The sequence below is a fragment of the Chiloscyllium plagiosum genome, unplaced genomic scaffold (genome assembly GCF_037043375.1).
Source record: "Chiloscyllium plagiosum isolate Xiang-an unplaced genomic scaffold, Cpla_swu_hap1 HiC_scaffold_16, whole genome shotgun sequence".
NCBI lineage: Eukaryota > Metazoa > Chordata > Chondrichthyes > Orectolobiformes > Hemiscylliidae > Chiloscyllium > Chiloscyllium plagiosum.
This window is the reverse complement of record NW_028270154.1, coordinates 83,050,942-83,071,599: the sequence shown is the minus strand read 5'-3', so window position 1 is coordinate 83,071,599 and position 20,658 is coordinate 83,050,942. Positions and strand designations below refer to the sequence as shown.

Sequence of the window (20,658 nt, the reverse complement as noted above, 5' to 3'; positions counted from 1 at the left end):
AGCATTTATATTTTGTAAAATATTTGAATTAACTTATTGTTAAACTATTTGTATGTAGTGAAATTAAATTTGTCCAAGCATTTGTACTTTGTAAAATATTTTAATACATTCTTATTAAACTATTTGTAAGTAGTGAAATTGAATTTACCCTAGCATTTGCATTTTGTAAAATATTTGATTAAATTGTTGTTAAACTATTTGTTTAGCATAAAATTGAATCTGTTTTAGCATTTGTATTTTGTAAAATATTTGACTTAATTTGTTGTTAAACTATTTGTTTGTCTCAATTTCTTGATAGAAAATGAATCATGAGTTTCCCTTGGAATATGAACAGCTCTTTGAACAACAGCCTGCTTCCTTCAGCTACACTCGAAGATGGGAATGCCGCTCACATCCGGATCTCCCATCAAGAAGTGCTGGTTGGGACCATACTGACCACGGTGGACTTGGTGACACTGTTAGGAAACTTGGTGGTGTTTATCTGCCCTGCTTTGGAGAAGAAACTGAGAACAGTGACTTATATGTTCATCCTGTCCCTCGCCACAGCAGACTTATTGGTGGCTTGTCTGGTAATGCCTTTTAGGTGAGTGCAACTGTGGAAAGTTAGTGTTAATTCCAACAGTGACTCCTTTGGATCACTTCCATTGATTCATACAGGGAAGGCCTGGGGGCTCAGTGGTTAGTACTACTGCCTCACAGCACCAGGGTCCCAGGTTCGATTCTGGCCTTGGGCGACTGTCTGTGTGGAGTTTGCACATTGTCTGCGTGGGTTTCCTCTGGGTGCTCCGGTTTCCTCCCACAGTCCAAAGATGTGCAGTCAGGTGAATTGGCTATGCTAAATTGCCCATAGTGTAAGGTCCATTAGTCAGAGCGTAATGGGACTGGGTGGGTTACTCTTTGGAGGGTCGGTGTGGACTTGTTGGGCTGAAGGGCCTGTTTCCACACTGTAGGGAATCTAATCTCAGGAGCTATCATGTCTGTGCAGACATTTGGAAAGGGGAGCTATGCAGAGATGATGGCAGAATGGTCAAAGGGGTCAAAGCTGGTGGAATTTCAATATGATGAGGAAAAGCTGAAAGCTAGTGGGTAATCTTAGTTTTGGTTTTGGAGGCTTTGTGGGGTATTGGGCTTTAAAGCGGGAGGTGGTTCCGCATTCCTCATTCATGGGCTCTGTTCATTGCATATTCATGCTCGGATGAGATGTCAAATTTTATCGAGAATGAGGGTAGGAAGGCTGTCCAGGAAAGAAGGCAAGGTATTTTTCCTATATACTGGCAAGACGCCATTCCACCTGATGAAGACAGCCTGGACAAGCATGGCTACAGAGGTCCATGCTAGTGGATGGCCTAACAAAACCTGACTCTAATGCCACAGGTATATATTCTACTCTGGAAGGGTATGAACCACATGCCCACTCAATGCTTCATGCCCGATGTGTATGGGTTGGTATGGTAAGGTTGCCACTGTGGAGAACTGTCACAGACAAGATAGGGTGCCAGGCATCACCAATTACATGGAACAGGGACAAACCCACAAAGTTCTCTTCAGGATGAATACTTCACGTGCGACCGAGGCATATGCATCATTTCACACTCTGTTGCTCCTTATCAACTCTTCAACAGTACTGAACCATTTTTCAGTCAGGACCCATTGACACCTAATGTGTGGGGTGGCACTGTGGCTCATTGGTTAGCACTGCTGCCTCACAGCGCCAGGGACCCGGGTTCAATTCCAGCCTCGGGCGACTGTCTGTGTGGAGTTGACGCATGCTCCCCGTGTCTGTGTGGGTTTCCTCGGGTACTCTGATTTCCTCCCACAGTCCTAAAACGTGCAGGTTAGGGTGGATTGGTCGTGCTAAATTACCCATAGTGTTCAGGGATGTGTAGGCTAGGTGCATTAGTCTGGCAGACATGTTGACTACTAGGGTAGAGCAATGGGTCTGGGTGGGTTACTCTTCAGGGGGTCAGTGTGGGCTTATTGGGCCAGTGGGCCTATTTCCACACCGTAGGGATTCGATTCTACAAACGTAAAAGCAAAACCTTATCCCATCATCAGGAAACTGAATTATTGCCATTCCCAGAACCTTTTGATTGGTTTGATGCTCCTGACTTTGAGCGTTTTTGCAACCATTAGCATGGGGTACCTTTAGCACTCAGTATTCATTGGGACGAATCTACCCCCAAAAGTTCCAGGGACGCCAGAAACCAGTGCAATTTCAGAGGAACACTGAGAATTGACCACATTGCTGTGTGTCTGGGAATCACACAAATGGCAAATGTCCTTCCCTTCAGGTTATTAGTGAACCAAATGGATATTTCAGAGTGATAAATGATAGTTCAATATGGGAGACCTGTGAGAGAAAGGTCACTCTCATAAAGTGAATGGACAGAATCTGTCAGATGTGATTCTTTCCAATCACAGGGTGGTTCTCCCTCATGTTTGCTCTTGAATGAGCATTTCAGCGGTAAACATTGGGCAGGACCAGCCCGTGATTGGAGGGAGCAAACAGTGGGAAGCATTTGGACGTTTGCTGGGGACGGGGTCCTTTTGCCAGGACCGAGAATGTGGAATTTGTTGGGGCCGATGGGAGGAGTCGGGAGGGGGAGAGTAGCTTATCTGCTCCAGACAGAACAGATGAAAGAGTCTGCAAGGAGGGGGGTGGGGGCTGGGTACAAAGAGGGCTCCTCAAGGGATGGATTGACTGAGGAGAAGGAGACTCGGGGTTGGGGGAGAGGAGGTCTTGGGAGTGAGGAGCTGGCAGGAGAATTGGCAGCTGTAAGGTCGGGGGAGTGGGTGACAAAGTTGGGAAAGATGGGGACTCCAGGGATCAAAGGAGAGGGATACTCCTTGGGCATTTGAACAGTGGGGGTGGGGAGGTGAGGGGCAAAAAGGCTGAGAAGTGAAGGTAGGGGTAGAGAGGTTGGTTGCAAAACAGTGAGAGCAAAGTTAAGCCAATCAGCAAAGAAATACTCAGCCATTGAAGTCGAGAGTGTGGCGCTGGAAAAGCACAGCCGGTCAGGCAGCATCCGAGGAGCAGGAGAGTCGACGTTTCGGGCAAAAGCTCTTCATCACTTTCTCCTCAGCTAACTGAGAGCCAAGAAAACTCGAAATCACTGAGTTAGTGCATTGCTTGAAAATGAATGTAGATTTTGTAGCTCACTGGTGCATTAGGGAGACAATATGGCGGGTGATATTGGATTGAACACCTCACCAGACTGTAGAAGATGGCCTGAGGGGAATGGCTTTTTTGGGTATAAACGTCAGCATTAGTTATTTTAGAGGAAAAGGAATTGTTGCTAATTTTTACCCAATGTGTCAATTTAAATATAGTGGCGGCTAAGAAATTAATGCTGTCCTTGTTCGTACTGGCTTTAAGTTTAATGGAGGGTTGATCCTTCCTGAAGGTATTGATTCATCCTAGCATGAGTCCGAATATTAGCCATCAAAGAGAAAAATGACCCATGGATATCTCTTTTCAGTTGCTGAGTTGTAGAATGATGTGGAAGAGCCGCTCTTGGACTGGGGTGGACAAAGTTAAAAATTACACAAGACCAGGTTATATTCCAACTGGTTTATTTGGAAGCACTAGCTTTCAGAGCACTGCTCCTTCATCAGGTAGCTTTCAAGATGAAGGAGCAGCGTTCCGAAAGCTAGTGCTTCCAAATAAAGATGTTAGACTATAACCTGGCATTGTGTGATTTTTAACTGAGTTGTGGAATAAAAGAGCAGGGAAGTCATTGCTTGAACTGTGTAATGAGATCAATTAGATCACAGATAGAGTTTTGCATTTGAGTCCAGTCATTTCTTTTCAGGAAAGATATGAAGAGGAAACTTTCAAAGGGGATATTTGGATTTTAGCTGGAAGGAAGGATTGAAAGGACAAAATTATTTTTTTGGAAGCAAGACAGCTTGGGAGAGGTTTAATTGCAGAGCAGAAAATGATGAATGGTCTAGATGGTATCAGGATAAGAATCATCTCTTCCCCCGAGCAGAAAGGTCAATAACCAAGGAATACAGATGTAATCATCTCAAGGGGTTAGTTTAAAGAGAAATTGTTTCATAAAAGAAGGTGGTGGAGATCATAGTGGTCAAGACAGAAGGCTGCTTCACAGTTTAAAAACAAATACTTCGATATGTAATACTGTCACTAACGGGGCTGTAGATAAAGAGCTGAGATGAGAGTGGATAGATTTTGGTAAGCTAGCACATGCACAATGGGCCAAAAGGCCTCTTTTCTGTGCTGTAAATGTTTACGATGCAATGGTGGTGGGGAAAAGGGAGGATTTTCTATGTTTCTACCTCGGCTGGTTCTTTTGCCAATTGAAACTTGTGCACTTAACAACACCTGTCAGGCATATTACTGGCTTAGTGGAAACCCTTCATTGGTGTGAACGCTCTGGATTAAAGGTATGTGTTTCTTTCACTCAGCATAATCTACGAGGTGGCTGGAATCTGGATGTTTGGCCGTTTGTTCTGCAAGGTGTGGATCTCCTTTGATGTGATGTTTTGTACAGCCTCCATTGTCACACTCTGTTTCATCAGCTTGGACCGATACTGTTCTGTGGCTACTCCCTACCATTACTCCAAGCGAATGTCCCGGAGCAGGTAAGGCACATTATTAGGCCTTGTGATGTCACAGCATATAGAGCGATTCATTCACAAAATTCCATCCCACTGAATAGAAACAGTCGGGAATTAAAAGCCAGGATATTCAATGGGAATGGAATATTGTGCTGTTGATATTCATTCTGAACGCCATCACAGCTGAAACCATTTCTAAACAGTTCACAAAATGATTTGCATTTTCTAATGACCAGTGATTTTAGACCAGTCTACATAATGAGAAAGACTAGCGTTTAGGCAGAGGGGAAATGGTGGATGATTATAGCTCAGTGGGGAGTACCGTTACCTCTGGATTGGTCAAGATTAGGTCCAAGTCCCACTCCAGTGGTTTGAACCTATAATCTGAGAAGACAGTTTAGTGAGGGAGTGTTAAACTATCTGGCACACCATTTTTCTGATCACATTGTCGGTGCCACATTGCCATTGGTAACAATGGGAATGCCAGCCGATTGTTATGGACCAGACCAGACCCCCTCAAAATATTTTAAGAGGGTAGCCTCGACCCTAACTTTCTCTTATTTTAAAGGCAAAAGTAAAATGTCCGTTCCAGAGACACTTCAACTGGTCAAACTGCTCAATGTTAGGCAAAACACAATTTACTTAAACACTGTAGTTAAGACCCAAGCCCAAAGAAAGAGAAATTTAGAATAACTTAGCCTAGTGGAAAATTTAACAGAATATAGACACCATAATATTAACTGTTCCTTTCTAATAAAATCCCCAAAACACATCCCGGGGAAACAAATAGTCAAATTCAGACACAGATTCTCACATGCAGTTCTCTAATCTACGAGGAAGAAATTTCAAGAGAAAATTCAGAGAGAGCAGCAGCCAGGGAACATTCACTGAGGCTTCCAACACTACTGAGGCTCCGATAGCTTCTGATACTCCCCAGAAATCCTGATCTGCGAGAGCCAGTGATAACCTTTCAGGCTGCATTAAAGAAAAAATCCAAGGCCTCCCAAGCTGTTTACTCAATTGGTATTTAGTAGCCAGCTCTCCATAGAACCCCTCCAATGTGAAAACAGGCCATTTGGCCCAACAAGTCGACACTGACCCATTTCCCTACCCTATTGGGCTGCATTTCAACAGACTAATACAGCTAACCTACAGATCCCACGACACTATCGACAATTTAGCATGGTGAATCCACCCTAACCTGCACTCCTTTGGACTGCGGGAGGAAACCAGAGCACCTGGAGGAAAGCCACGCAGACACGGGGAGAATGTGCAAACAGTTGCCCGAGGCTGGAAGCGAACCCGGGTCTTTGGCACTGTGAGGCAGTCTCTCGCTTGAAGGAAACCAGGATAAAAATAACCTCAACACACTGGATTATAAAGGGAATTGAATGAGCAGAGTGAGACTGGAATCTGTGAGCTCTGACGTCGCATTGTAAGTTTCCCTACAGCTAAACTGACACCAGCATAGCCACCAACTCCGCAATGAGGTGAGTGTTGCAGTTTTTATGGAGTGTGAAACCACCCCTAGAAACTGGTGCCACACAAATTAAGCGGAATCTTTGGTTAACTCATTTTGTTAACTCATTTTATTAACACCGGGTACAAATCGCTGGAGATTTTATCCATTCTCTGGAGAGGGGCTAGGTGGCAGGAGGGCTGATCAATGGGCAGAGGGGAACCCACCAGATTTCTGGTGGGAAGATCTGGCTGCCAGTTACATGCTAAACCGAGAGTGACCTCTGCCACCCCCACCAGCCAACGGCACCACCATCACCACCACCCCACCTCGCAAGGGTGTTACTGTGGTCAGTAGAGGCTGCTATCGCATGGTGAGGTTGTCAGGTAAATCCTGCTTGTCTCCCCAACAGGTTGCCAGGCTGGATCCCTCCTGCATTGCTAGTCCATGGACCCAGGCGGGGAGCAGTAATGAACACCCTCACAGCTACGGCACGGTTGATGAACAGTCTGTTTTTTTTCCCTGGGGTTGGGGAAGTCCAGAACTAGAGAGCATAGGTTTAGGGTGAGAGGGGAAAGACATTAAAATGGACCTAAGGGGCAACTTTTTCACACAGAGGGTGGTGCGTGGATGGAATGAGCTGCCAGAGGAAGTGGTAGAGGCTGGTACAATTACAGCATTTAAAAGGCATCTGGATGGGTATATGAATAGGAAGGGTTTGGAAGAATATGGGCCAAGTGTTGGCAGGTGGGTTAGGATATCTGGTCAGCATGGATGAGTTGGACCGAAGGGCCTGTTTCTGTGCTGTACATCTCTATGACTCTATGACTCTGTGTCTCCCTCCACCTTCTCTCGCCATTGAAGGTTTTGGGGCCAGGTGGATCCTCTTCTTCACTCGGCAGAGTCAGTGGTGGCCACCGATCATGGTGGCGCTGCTGAGGATACAGCGTTTCTTGCTTTCAGATCGGACCAACATCTCTCAGAGACAGGCTGGTGCCCTCAATTGGCATGGACATTTAATTAGGCACTTCTAGGATCTGCTCAGGGTCTTTCTACCCAACAGTGCTGAGTGGATAGCCCCTTTAATTCCCAATGACGCGGCATCTTGCCTTGTGGGCGAAAATGCAGCCTGTCTGATGGTTGAAGGTTCTTGGCGTGTTTGCCTTCATCAATCAGAGCATTGGGTACAGGAGTTAGACCGTCATGTTATGGCTGTGAGGTCAGATTTGGGGTTCTGTGTACAATTCTGGTCACCCTGCGATAGGAAGGATGTTATTAAACTGGAAAGAGAACAAAAATAATGTCCAAGACTATTGCTGAGGCTGGAAGGTTTGAGTTATAAGGGGAGGCAGGATAGGCTGAGACTTTTTTCCCTCAAGCCCAGGAAGCTGAAAAGTGATCGTATAGAGGTTAATAAAACCATGTGGGGCATACATAAGGTGAACAGCCAAAGTCTTTTTCCAAAGGGTCAGAGAGTCCACAACTAGACGGAATACCTTTAAGGTGAGAGGGGAAAGATTTAAAGGGGACCTAAGGGGCCACTTTTTCATCCAGAGGGTGGTACGTGTATGGAATGAGCTGCCAGAGGAAGTGGTGGAGGCTGGTACAATTGTAACATTTAAGAGGTATTTGGACAGGTACATGGATAGGAAGGGTTTAGAGGGATATGGACCAAATGCTTGTAAATGGGATGAGTTCAGGTTAGGAAACCTGGTCAGCATGGATGAGTTGGGCCGAAGGGTCTGTTTCGATGCTGTGTGACTATGACTTGTTCTTATCCTGTGCTTACTGTGCCTCCACTCCCACAGGTGTATTGCCATGACCATTATGATTTGGGTTTACTCCGCCATGATTTCTTTCCTCCCAGTGATGCAAGGTTGGAACGAAATCCCGGGTGTGGACTTTGACAGCAGCAGGGAGTGCGTGTTTGTCACCAATCGGACCTTTGCTATCGTGGCCTCTGCACTCGCCTTCTACCTCCCTTTCCTGATTATGTGCACCATGTATTTCTTCATATACCGAGCCTCACGCCTCAAGGCGGTGAGGATCATGTCACAGACGCTGGACCTGCACTATCATCCTGACAGCCGGAGGCAGGATAACCTGCAACTGGAACACAAGGCCACCAGGACAATGAGCATCATCATATCGGCCTTTGTGCTCTGCTGGCTCCCCTACTTTGTCTTCAACGTTGGCATCGCTGTGAGTGGCTCGCAGCTCAACAGCATCACCATTAGCCGGGTTTTCAAAGTCATCACCTGGTTCGGGTATTGCAACTCCATGATCAACCCTGTGCTCTACGCCTTCCTCAACCGGGATTTTCAACGGGGCTTGAAGAAAATGCTGGTCTGCCAGCGTTGGAGGGCGAGGGTCGACACCCGCGATGACATGATTTCCATTGTGACCTTCACCAAAACCGTTCAGGGCGCCGAATGCAGCGTGAAGGACGCGCGCAGTTGCCAGTAACAACAGGAGGCGAAAGACACGCTCGCTTTCGGTGTATGAGCATCAGAACGACATCGCAAGGCACTTTCACAGCCCAGTGTAAGCTCTTTTGACGGGTAATTATTGCAATGTCGGAAATGGGGCAGCCGTCTCTGCACAGGCAGCTCCCGTGGGTGCGGACTTTGGCCAGCTCATTTGTGTTAGCAACATTGACTGAATGACTGCCTGGGCAGATCTCCACTGCCCCATTCCAAAGAGTGCCTTGTTGATCTTTTACATCCATCAGAAAGAACAGAGGTGGTCTCCAATTCTGGCAGGCTAGTGCCCCTTCAGATCAACACTCCAGATTCCATGCTCTGTCTTAAGTCCTCGAAGCAGAGCAGTAAAGCCTTGACCTGCTGGCTGGCCTGGATGCACATTGTTCTTCAAGGATTTTTTTCCATCCATTCCTGGGCTCGCCTGTACAACAATTCTAAAAGCAGAGCCTAACGCCCAATGAAAAGCTGCCTCCTTGTTTCTGACGGCTCACGTGGTAAATTCATTGGGGAAATAGGATCCATTAAACAGACTAAGCCCCAGTGGTAACAACAGCATGATTGATATAAGTCAGATTCAGGATGAGTGGGACAAACTCTGCAAGCAGCAGTTATGTTTATTCCAGATAGCTGCCTATATTGGGCACGTCAAATTTACTATCCCCACACATATCAGTTACAGAGACTGAAATAACCCCACAAAGGCTGGTGTCCATCATCATGTCACCCTTTATTCACACCAGTCCAACTCCCTCAGAGCCAGCTCTCAGAGTGAACAGAATCTCTGACACTCCTGCTTATACTGGTCAGTCAGGGCTCCCTGATTGGACCAGGTTAACAGCCCCAATCAGGGAACTCACATTCTAGAAGGTCCACCTAGCTGACCTCATCCCACGCTCTGCAGAGATTCAATCCCATTAAGTGCTCTTTCATGTGGTTTCGTGATTATGTGACTGAAACTGCCCACGCATGGATCTCCCTTTGTGATTCACAGAACAGCTTCCATTTCAGTCACTGCGTGAAACCTGCAAGCATCAGCCATCATAGCAGGGAGCTGCTCACAGATACAAATACAAATGCACACAGCTCCATCAGCTTGTGGAAGCAGTCCCACGTCAGCTCATTCTGACAGCCTTGTCTAACAGTGGACCGTGCAGTTTGCTAATGGGAACGTCAGGCACCAACTCACTCAGTGGATTACAGTGACAACAGGGGCGCAGTCATAGGATGGAAACTTTGGGAGCTTCAATCAGGCACTGTGTCACCCACTGACCATGAAAACTTAAAAGCATTAACTTGAGTAATCCTGCTGTGTACCGTGGGTCTCAGGGCTATAGCTGGTCATTGGAGACTTTGATTTCTGCTCTGAACCAACATCAAAATAAAAGACTGCTGTTGATAACAGAGAGCATAAAGCTGCCAGGTTGTTGTAAAACCGATTCACTCACATCATTAAGGGACCTTACCTGAGCTAACCCACACGTGATCCACATTGAGACCGCATTGTGAGCCAACCCAGCATGAAATTTGGTGGCATCAAACACTTTTAACAACGAGGTTTTGGGAAGTCGGTGCCAACTTTGCCAGCTCTGCCCAAAAAATAAACAAGTACTAAATGTTTAAAATGTGTCTTTTGAAAACAAAAGAGTAATTTACAGGAAAATATGAATTCTCACTTTTGCGATCCAATTATCCACTTTCTCCTGTCTTGTCAGCCAGCCCAGCAGCATCACTGCAGCATCTGCACTGTAATGTTGTAAATTATTGATTGCCAAGAACCACATTCTAATTATCAATTCAAACAAATGATGAACAGTTATGTTCATTAGTAAGCTGGTTTTGGCGTTTTGAAATAAATAACAATGCACTGAGTGCAGCTGGTATAACCTTAGGAGTCCGTGTGGAAGCTTTAACAGTTAATCATTATTTATGAGGGTTATCTTTAAAATTTAATATCGGAATTTAGTACTTAAATGTGTGTTGATGTTTAAATTGAACTTAAAATCCAAAGTTCCTTTGGATAAACAAGGACGCTCTCCACTGCGATAGCCTGTAGGATGGTTAATTAAAGAGATCAGATTAATTCTCAAACATCAGTAGAACAGAGTTGATTTATAAAATTCCAAGTGGTACAACTAGAGGATCTATGGAGGTCACTGATTGGAAGGTCAGCGCCCTTGGTAATGTGTGAGCTGGATGAAGTGTGGGAAAGGGGCTGTTTATTTTGATTTTCCTTCCTTCCCCTTCTTGAAGCACACCAGCTCAGTGACTGTAAGCAGCACGCACTCCGTTTCACAGTGTGGAAGCAGGCCATTCAGCCCATCAAGTCCACACTGAAGAGCAGCCTACCCAGACCCACTCCCATTACACTGCATTTCCTATGGCTGATCAACCTAACCTTCACACTATGGCCAATTTAGCACGGCCAATCCACCCAATCGGCATGTCTTTGGACTGTGGGAGGAAACCAGGACACCTGGAGGGAACCCACGCCGACACGGGGAGAATGTGCAAACTCCACACAGTCGCCCAAGACTGGAATCGAACCCAGGTCCCTAGTGCTATGAGGCAGCAGTGCTAACCACTGAACAACTGGGCGGCACGGTGGCACAGTGGTTAGTACTGCTGCCTCACAGTGCCACAGACCTGGGTTCAATTCCCGCCTCAGGTGACTGTCTGTGTGGAGTTTGCACATTCTCCCCGTGTCTGCGTGGGTTTCCTCCGGGTGCTCCGGTTTCCTCCCACAGTCCAAAGATGTGCAGGTCAGGTGAATTGGCCATTCTAAATTGCCCGTAGTGTTAGGTGAAGGGGTAAATGTAGGGGAATGGGTCTGGGTGAGTTGCGCTTCGGAGGGTCGGTGTGGACTTGTTGGGCCGAAGGGCCTGTTTCCACACTGCAAGTAATCTAATCTAATCTAATCTAAACTGTGCTCCCTGACTTGGGCAGCTGAGTGAACAAACAGAGCAACGTCATTGAAACCTAGTGAGTTGATCATCAACAAGTGGTATCAGCATCAATAGACAGAATACAATGCTGGAACAGAATAACAATTCATTTTATGCGACTGATTAAATTAACAAATTACATTAGACTAATTAACGCACGCATTGCTGAGCCAGCTGTTGTGTCGTATAGTGGAGTGCAGGAACGTGTGGTGCAAAAGTGGTCCAGGTAAAACACACCTACAGCAAATGTTTAAAACGACAGGAACTCCAGGCCAGTGACTGAATCAGGGGCTCAGTTGAAGACATTGTGATGAATCAGAAAGCAGGAGAGCTATCTGGACAATGTTCCAGAAGGCAGTCAGCCTCCTCAGGACAGGGGCATCTGATTCCAGCTGCAGAGAGAGACAGGAGGGTGTGACTACACAAGACGCAGATAAAAGGCTGAAAATGACAGGAGTGTAGGCACCTCAATTATTTGACAATTTGAAGGTGCTTAATTGCATGAAGAGAAGCAAGGTGTGTCGGGTGAGGTGTGGACTGACCAGGAGACCTTGGATCTGGACACTTCTCAAACAGGCGGAAGTAAAAAGCAATGTGGTGGTAACAAGAGGTAATGTAGCAAAGGGAGTAAGAGACCACATTTTCTTTTCATTTTTGGGATGCCATTTAAACTGGAATTTAGATTGCTATAATAGGAACACGAGGAAAGGTACCCAACTTGAAAATCAATTATTGCTTATTGGAATAAACCTACCGGACTATAAACTGGCCTTGTGTGATTTTTAACTTTATTGTAAAGAATATAATGTTTCTTTCTGGAATCAGTAAGAGAGAGAACTCTCTCCCTCACTCTCTCTGTGGTCTGTACTTTTGATCTTCAATTTCAATTCTATTATTTCTCCACCCACGGTATAATTGTTAAACCATTGTTCCTCTGTCTGTCTTATTGTAATTGTGTGTGCATTTGGAGTTTTGAATGGATGCAATTTAAGCTCCATAAATTAGAAGTCCTTTCATTTTACTGCTCTTTTTATAGTTAAGTCTGTTACAAAAATGTTTAGAGCTCAAAATGTGTTGCTGGAAAAGCGCAGCAGGTCAGGCAGCATCCAAGGAGCAGGAGAATCGACGTTTCGGGCATGAACCCTTCTTCAGGAAGCCCTTCTTCCTCATATATAAAAATGTTTATGTTTTCCTGTAGCTGATGAACGCTGATGTAAATTGTTTCTGTCCTTTATGATAGTCAGCCAGCCATATCGATCAATTTGAAATCCTGGAATTCCTACATGTGGAAACAGGCCCTTCAGCCCAACATGGACCCTCTGATGAGTATCCCACCCAGACCCATTCCTGGAGAGTACCAAACAGATACAGGGAGAATGTGCAAACTCTACACAGACAGTCACCCAAGGCTGGAATCGAACCAGGTCCTTGGCGCTCTGAGGCAGCAGTTTTGACCATTGAGCCATCGTGTTCCCTAGAAACCTCATTGAGGTTTTAAATATTTTGCAATGGCTTGTAGAAGCGTGGGCTGTGACTATCGATGCACTCTTCCCCGTTAAGTCATGACAAGATAAACAGTGCACTGTGCCATCAAGAGCTGAGTCTGAATAACTGTCACCTACCCAGTGACCAGGGTTTGGGATATCTGCTCAGGCTGGACAGCACCTGGGAGTGGGAGGGTTGAGTCTAATTGTTGCCATTGTTGGTGGGCATTAATGACATAGTTAGGACTCAGAAATTAGCTCTGCTTGGACAGTATGAGGAGGTAGCCACCAGCTTGAAGAGGAGAACCCCTAGGGTAATAATATCAGGATTATTATCTGAGCCCAGTTGGCAGGGGGCACATCCAATTGGTGAATTGAATGTAGTCCAAACACTGGTCCAGAAGAAGTAGGTTTTGTTTTGTTGGGCACTGGCACAAATATCGGGGATATTGAGGGCACCCTGTTGGCACGATCGACACCTGAACCATGTTGCTACCAGTGTTCCAGCAACGCTATAGCTGGAGAAGAAGAGAGGGCCTGAAACTAAATAGAAAAGTAGGGGTGAGGGATTTAGGAAATCAAGAGGTTGGGTCAAAGCTGGAGAGCAAAACAGTAATGGCAGATGAAAATCTGTGAATGACAGGAAGGGCGAGAGAATAAAGTTAAGAATGCAGGCAAGATTGTTATAAGGATAACACAAAGACAAAAGTAGAGGTTTTATCTGAAAGCATATAGCATTCATAATCAAATAAATGAATTGACAGCACTTGTTGAAGTCAATAAGTCTGATAGCCTTGTGGAGACACGATTGCATGGTGCCAAGGATTGGGTCTGAATACTAAAGAATCCATGATGTTGGAAAGGAAGAGCAAACTGGTAAAGGTGGAGGTGTAGCACTGTTAGGCAAGGATCATATAGCCGCAATAGTTAGAAACAACCATGATTCAGGAGTTCAGGATGTAAAATCAGTTTAAGAAAGGAATGAACCCTTCCTGATGAAGGGCTTATGCCCGAAATGTCGACTCTCCTGCTCCTCAGATGCTGCCTGACCTGCTGTGCTTTTCCAGCACCACACTCTTTGTCTCTGATCTCCAGCATCTGCAGAGCTCACTTTCTCCCGGTTTAGGGAGGATGCCAGTGTGGTGGAGGTGGATCAGAGGAGGCAAATCACATTGATACCTGGAATGAACAGGTTGTTCCCTGTAGAAAGGTTATACAAACTTGGCTTGATTCCACTGGAATTGGAAGAGTGGTGGGTGACTTGATTAAATGGTGCAAGATCCTGTGCAGTCTTGGCATAATATGACCATGTTTCCTCTTGGGGGTGAGTGAGAACTAGCAGGCACTGTTTGAAAGTTAAAGATCGCCCTTTTAGGACAGCGACGCGGAGAATATTTTATGAGCATTGTGCAATTTTGAGACTCTGTGTGTCAGAAGGTGAAGGAGGTCATGGAAAGGGAATTAATGGCATTCAGGAATAGATGGACATATGAAATTCAAAGCATAAGCAGATCTTAATAAATAATAGATAAGAGACATGGGGATGAATGCTTTATTTCTGCTCCTAATGCATATGTGTATAGAATGTTTTGTTTTTAAAAAAAAAGTTATTGGGATGTGTACATTACCTAAGTTGGTATTTAGTCTCCCATATTAGATTGGGACCGAAGTCAGAGGAAGACAAGATCAGCTGGCTGACAATCAAGTGAGATAGGCTCCATTTGTAGCAGACTTGGCTCAAACTCCCAAGTTTGTAGCCCCATTCCAATGCTCACAGTATAAAAATCAAGACTGAATTCATTCTAATCAGGGAGTATTGCTGCTGTCCAAGGTGCCATCTTTGAGTTGAGGTGTTTAGCTGAGATGCCAATGGCTTGCTCAGGTTGGTATGGACTGAGCTGCCAGAGGAAGTGGTGGAGGCTGGTACAATTACAACATTTAAGAGTATCTGAATGGGTACATGAATAGGAAGGGTTTAGAGGGATATGGACCAAGCACTAGCAAGTGGGACTAGATTAATTTAGGATATCTGGTCAGCATGAGTTGGACCAAAGTGTCTGTTTCCATGCTATACATCTAGCAAGTTTTGAGAAGATTTGTAGCTCAGGTTGAGGTTCTGGTTGTAGGTTTGCTCACTGAGCTGGAAGGTTCATTTCCAGACATTTCATCACCCTACTAGGTAACATCTTCAATGAACCTCTGGATCAAGCACTGCTGATGCTTCCTGCTTTCTATTTATATGTTTGGATTTCTTTGAGTTGGTGACGTCATTTCCTGTGGTGATGTAATTTCCGGTGGTGATGTCATTTCCTGTTCTTTCTCTCAGGGGGTGGTAAATTGGGTCGAAGTCAATGTGTTTGTTGATAAAGTTCCGGTTGGATGTTACACATCTCTATGACTCTATGGCTGCGGTGAATAAGTGTTGTCTGGACCTATTAATTGTGACAATGACTTCTTTCACTTTTTAATTCAATTATCCAATGGCGTTCATTTTGTGTCATTGTTTGTAATGTCCTATATTGTCCTTTGTTAACAATGTCAGCCTTGCTGTAAGCTGCATCAAAGCTTGCAGAATAGTATGTAAACTGCCTGAAATTCTGTCGGTGGAAACAATCTCTGGGGTTACCAGTTTAGAATGTCTTCCTGACAACATACCAATAAAGACTGCTTATCATATGAATGAAGAGATTTAGTGTTGGATGTTGCTTTAAAATACTCCACAACAGAATAGAGATGAGGATGGGGCCTCTCTAATGACAGAGGAAACGTATAAGTGATGGCTAAGCCAAGATAAATACCTTCTGAGTTATCGTGCACGGTTAGAGCAAAGACAGAACTTCCTGCAATTTATTATCCCAAAGTCAAAATCACTCTTGATTCTGAGTCCAACCGAAACAATCAGTAAGGGTTCGGCCGAAGGGTGTATAGTGAGACACTCGGAATGAGTTACAATTAACATGCTCACGTTGAGAAGAAGGAATGGAGAGATATACCACTGACAACAGGGCAATAGTGAGGACTGCAGATGCTGGAGATCAGAGTCAAGATTAGAGTAGTGCTGGAAAAGCACAGCAGGTCAGGCAGCATCCGAGGAGCAGGAACATCAATGTTTCGGGAATGAGCCCCTCATTCCTGATGAAGGGCTCCTGCCCGAAACATCAATTTTCCTGCTCCTCGGATTCTGCCTGACCTGCTGCGCTTTTCCAGCACCACTCTAATCTTGACTCATGCCACTGACAACAACTGACCCACACTAACATTTTGGAACTCAAACATTGTCTGGGGAGGATTATTAACTAGATAATTAATGAGGCCAGCCAGGGTGGCACGGTGGCTCAGTGGTTAGCACTGCTGCCTCACAGCACCAGGGTCCCAGATTCGATTCCAGCCTCGGGCAACTGTCTGTGTGGAGTTTGCATGTTCTCCCCGCGTCAGCGTGGGTTTCCTTTGGGTGCTCCGGTTTCCTCCCACATTCCAAAGATGTGCAGGTCAGGTGAATTGGCTAAATGCTAAATTGTCCATAGTGTTAGGTGCATTAGTCAGAGGGAAATGGGTCTGGGTGGGTTACTCTTCGGAGGGTCGACTTGGGCTGGTTGGGTCGAGGGGCTTGTTTCCACACTGTAGGGAATCTAATCTAATCTAATGCGGTTTCCCTGACTGGGGCTGTTACCCTGGTCTAATCAGGGAGCCCTGGCTGACAGATAGAAACAGGAATGTCAGAGGTTCTGTTCACTGAAGAAGACAAACCAGTGTCAAGGAATCTCTATGTGGGTGATGGGATACTGACCTCTGTGGAGTTGTTTCAGAGCTCGCAGCAAAAATAAAAGAGAACAAGTGAAATGCAGATGATCCAACTGGGCCACAGCGCACTTGGTAAGACAAAGAAAAACCTAAAGGAAGGAAAAATTGCCACTGTAAATGGTCAGGGCAGACTGGGATCTGAGCAAAAAGTACAGAAACACATTAGCGAGAGCTAATATTTGCTCAGGTCTAATAACAGCCCTGCAACAAGAAGCAAAGCATGGGATTTGGAAAATAAGATGTGTCAGTTTGAAACAGATGAAGAAAGGAAATATCTGACACTATCACACAACGGGGCTATTGACGTGCCACAGATAGGAGTCAACGTTGTACCCAGAGCCCCAAATGGTTACGGCCAACTGAGACCAGTCTGTTTCAGAACAACAATATCGTTCTCTCTCAGTGGCAAAATAAAATCATTTGTCATGTTGCCAAACTGACCACCTGCCAGAAAAAAAATGAATTAGTGTTTGGTACAAATGAAGAGAAATATAAATAGCGTACTGATTACATAATCAGGATGTAATGGTCTAAAATGAGGCAGAATGGCAGGATCTAAATAATGGCTTTTGGAGACAGCAGCTGATGTGCAGTATCGCCCCAACATTTCGGGGGACTCAGAGAGTGTTTAATTACTTAAAAACAGCCATGACAACTGAACTGGCAGTGGTGCCAGTGAAATGGGGCATGTTAGTAGGAATAACACAGAGCAATCCAGGGATTGACACGGTGGCTCAGGGGCTCAGTAGTCAGCACTGCTGCCTCATAGCACTAGGGACCTTGGGTAACTGTGTAGAGTTTGCATATTCTCCCTGTGTGATTCTCCAGAATCTGCAGTCCTCATTTTGTCCTGATGGGAATCAGTGGCCAGCCTATTCCCAGAAATGGGAATAGAGATGTCAAGAGAAGGAAGGGAGGAGTCAGAGATGGACAGGTTGAAGTGGCAAGTTGCTCCTGGAGTATAATGTGGGAGGATAGGGTGAGAACTGGGTGTGAGGGATACTGTGAGGCTGGGGAGATAGTTAATGAGGTTTATTTAGTCAGATGGTTTAGAACTATACCGACGCTTAGAGCTGAATTTTACATCTACTTTGACGAGTGTCAGATTATTGTTCTTTTTTTTCAAATATGGAAAATAATAGCCTCACTGAAACAGGATTGTTTTGAAGGTAAAGGAAACAAAATTAAGAAAATTAAAAATCACACAACACCAGAAAAGAATCCCTCCAGTGTGTAAACAGGCCATTTGGCCCAAGACGTCCACACTGATCCTCTGAAGAGTAACCCACCTAGACTCATTCCCTGACCTTTTTCTCATGACCAATGCACCTCACCTTTACACCCCTGAACACAATGGGCAATTTAGCATGGCCACTTCACCCTAACCTGCACATCTTTGAATTGTGGGAGGAAACCGGAGCACCTGGAGGAAACCCACACACACACGGGGAGAATGTGCAAACTCCACACAGAGAGTTGGAATAGAACTATGTCCCTGGCATGGTGAGGCAGCAGTGCTAACCACTGAGTCACCACACCATCCATGGTAGTGGTCAGAGTGTTCAATTGGTGCTGCCAAAGAAATATTGATAATCTACAATACTTCTTGTTACTTATGTTGTGCTGATGATGGAGGGAGTAAATTTGTGACTGGTTCTCCATGACATTGTTAAGCTGGTGCCAATTACAAAATAATTGTACCGCATCTTAACTAACAACTACCAGAGAGAAGTAAGATTACACTGGGACCTGAGCAGAGTGCAGTCACTTAAATTATTGCTATTTACTCAATTTACCTTCTGTTTGCCATTCAATAAAAGTTACCATTGGGTTAGATACACCTTGCTCTGCTGTCCTTGTTGTTGTCACCATCTTGAATTCTACATTCAAAATGTCTCACGCATTCAGTGAACCAAACGTCAAACACACCTTGAAAGAATCAAGAGAAATGTTGCCATTCTGAGGAATTCTTGCAACGTTCTTCATTGCATGAAGTTATTTGGGAGATTGTAGGGCCTGTTAAAATATTAGAGCGATTGCATTACGAAACCAAAATCCCGAGAATGTGAAATCAATTCAGGTCACGGCCAACTGAGATTTTGTTTCCGTTTAGAAAATCCGGAATCTAAAAAGCTGAAATCAGTAATGGTGAATTGGATGGTGGCAGGTCCCCACTGGTTTTAACGGTTTTGTTTTAAAAGTACCCTGCTTTCCTTACCCACTCTGACCACTATGTGACTTCAATCCCGTGCCAATATAGTTCACTTTTCATTGACTTGGCAAGTTGCTAATTGGCCAGCAAGAGATAGGCAATGAAAGGTAATCTTTCCAGTGACAGAGGCTGTCCCAGAAATAATTGCCTCACAATTCCCTGATTTTAAATTGCCTGTTACATTTTTACCTCACATCTTGTGTTACCATGGATACATTGGTTATAACTTACCTTCACAATCAGGAATAGGGTTCACTACTGATTAAATGTCAGTCATAATGATAGGTTGTGCACTTTTTTTTTGGCTAACTGCACAGAATGTTGCTCGTCTGATTTTAGCTATGATGCTATGGCATCACTAGGCGAAATTATTTGGCTCTAAGACATTTCTGAATTTTGGAATTTTTTTGATGAGACTAACACTAGAAAACCTGCTATAATTCTCCACCCAAGACGCAAAACAGTGGCAAACCCTTACAAAGAACTAATAAAAGAACACTATATTAAACTGTCTCGCTGTTACTTTTCTTGCATGTCATCATTCAGAAAGCAATTACCCCTTTGGTCTGCTCAAAAGCACTGTCGCTAATGGACAGAAGGAAAACAACAGGGAGAGAGGCAGAGAGAGACTGTGGTGACTGCAACATGGGGAAAACCTGCAAGGTCACATTGTAACACAAGGATCTAGAATTAGATTTTACCAACAGCTTTTAGCAAGCTGGGAAAGTAGTGATTAGTCACTAAACATTCAGTACATCAAGCCAAGATCAATTTTCTTTCCAGAAAGATGGACAGTTCTGTTCCATGGTGACAAAGTTTTGATTTCTGTTTCCAAGTTTTTAAACTCGCATTACTCCCTCCATCCACTTTGCTCTCTCTCACAGTCTTTCATATGGATGAATATGAATATATATGAAAGAACTGAAACCAACATGGTCATTCTAAATACTGAGATACTTCACAAGCAATCCAGGTCTTTTTCAATATAGAATTTCAGTTACACCACACTGTAAACTTTTGCTATAAATTCTGTGTCTTACAATCTTATTCTCCATAACCATCTGATGAAGGAGCAGCGCTCCAAAAGCTAGTGCTTCCAAATAAACCTGTTGGACTATAACCTGGTGTTGCGTGATTTTTAACTTTGTACACCCCAGTCCAACACTGGCATCTCCAAATCATGAGTAACATCACACAAGCATTGAAATTCCTGTTCATTCATTACCCAGATGCCAGATTGACCTGATCAATAACTTCTTAAATGCAGCCTGAATCACTGGTTCACCATGTAAGGCCGGTGCTGAAATAGGCTGCATCATTTCCCACTGTACGTTACATAAACTCATGAATAGAATTTTGGTCTTAAAAAGTGATTGGTCTATTTTAAATTACCCAGACGCTATAGCATATCTCAAGTATTAGAGCATCAATGAAGCTAGAGACATAGGGCATAGGACATAGAACATTACAATGCAGTACATGCCCTTCGGCCCTCCATGATGCGCCGCCCTGTCATACTAATCTGAAGCCCATCCCACCTACACTATTCTATGTATGTCTATTTGCCTGTCCAATGACGACTTAAATGCACTTAAACTTGGCGAATCTACTGCAAAGCACTCCATATCCTTACTACTCTCTGAGTAAAGAAACTACCTCTGACATCTGTTTTATACTTAGCTCCCCTCACTTTAAA

At 44.6% G+C, this 20,658-nt stretch overlaps 1 protein-coding gene across 1 annotated transcript; it reads left to right on the top strand.

Moving 5' to 3' along the window:
- The first annotated feature begins 326 nt into the window (after positions 1–326).
- On the top strand, positions 327–8,506 carry LOC122556947 (histamine H2 receptor-like). Its single transcript, XM_043704187.2, has 3 exons — positions 327–583; positions 4,429–4,605; positions 7,849–8,506. The coding sequence occupies exons 1-3, from the start codon at positions 327–329 to the stop codon at positions 8,504–8,506; spliced, it is 1,092 nt and encodes a 363-aa protein (XP_043560122.2).
- Positions 8,507–20,658: the final 12,152 nt, after the last annotated feature.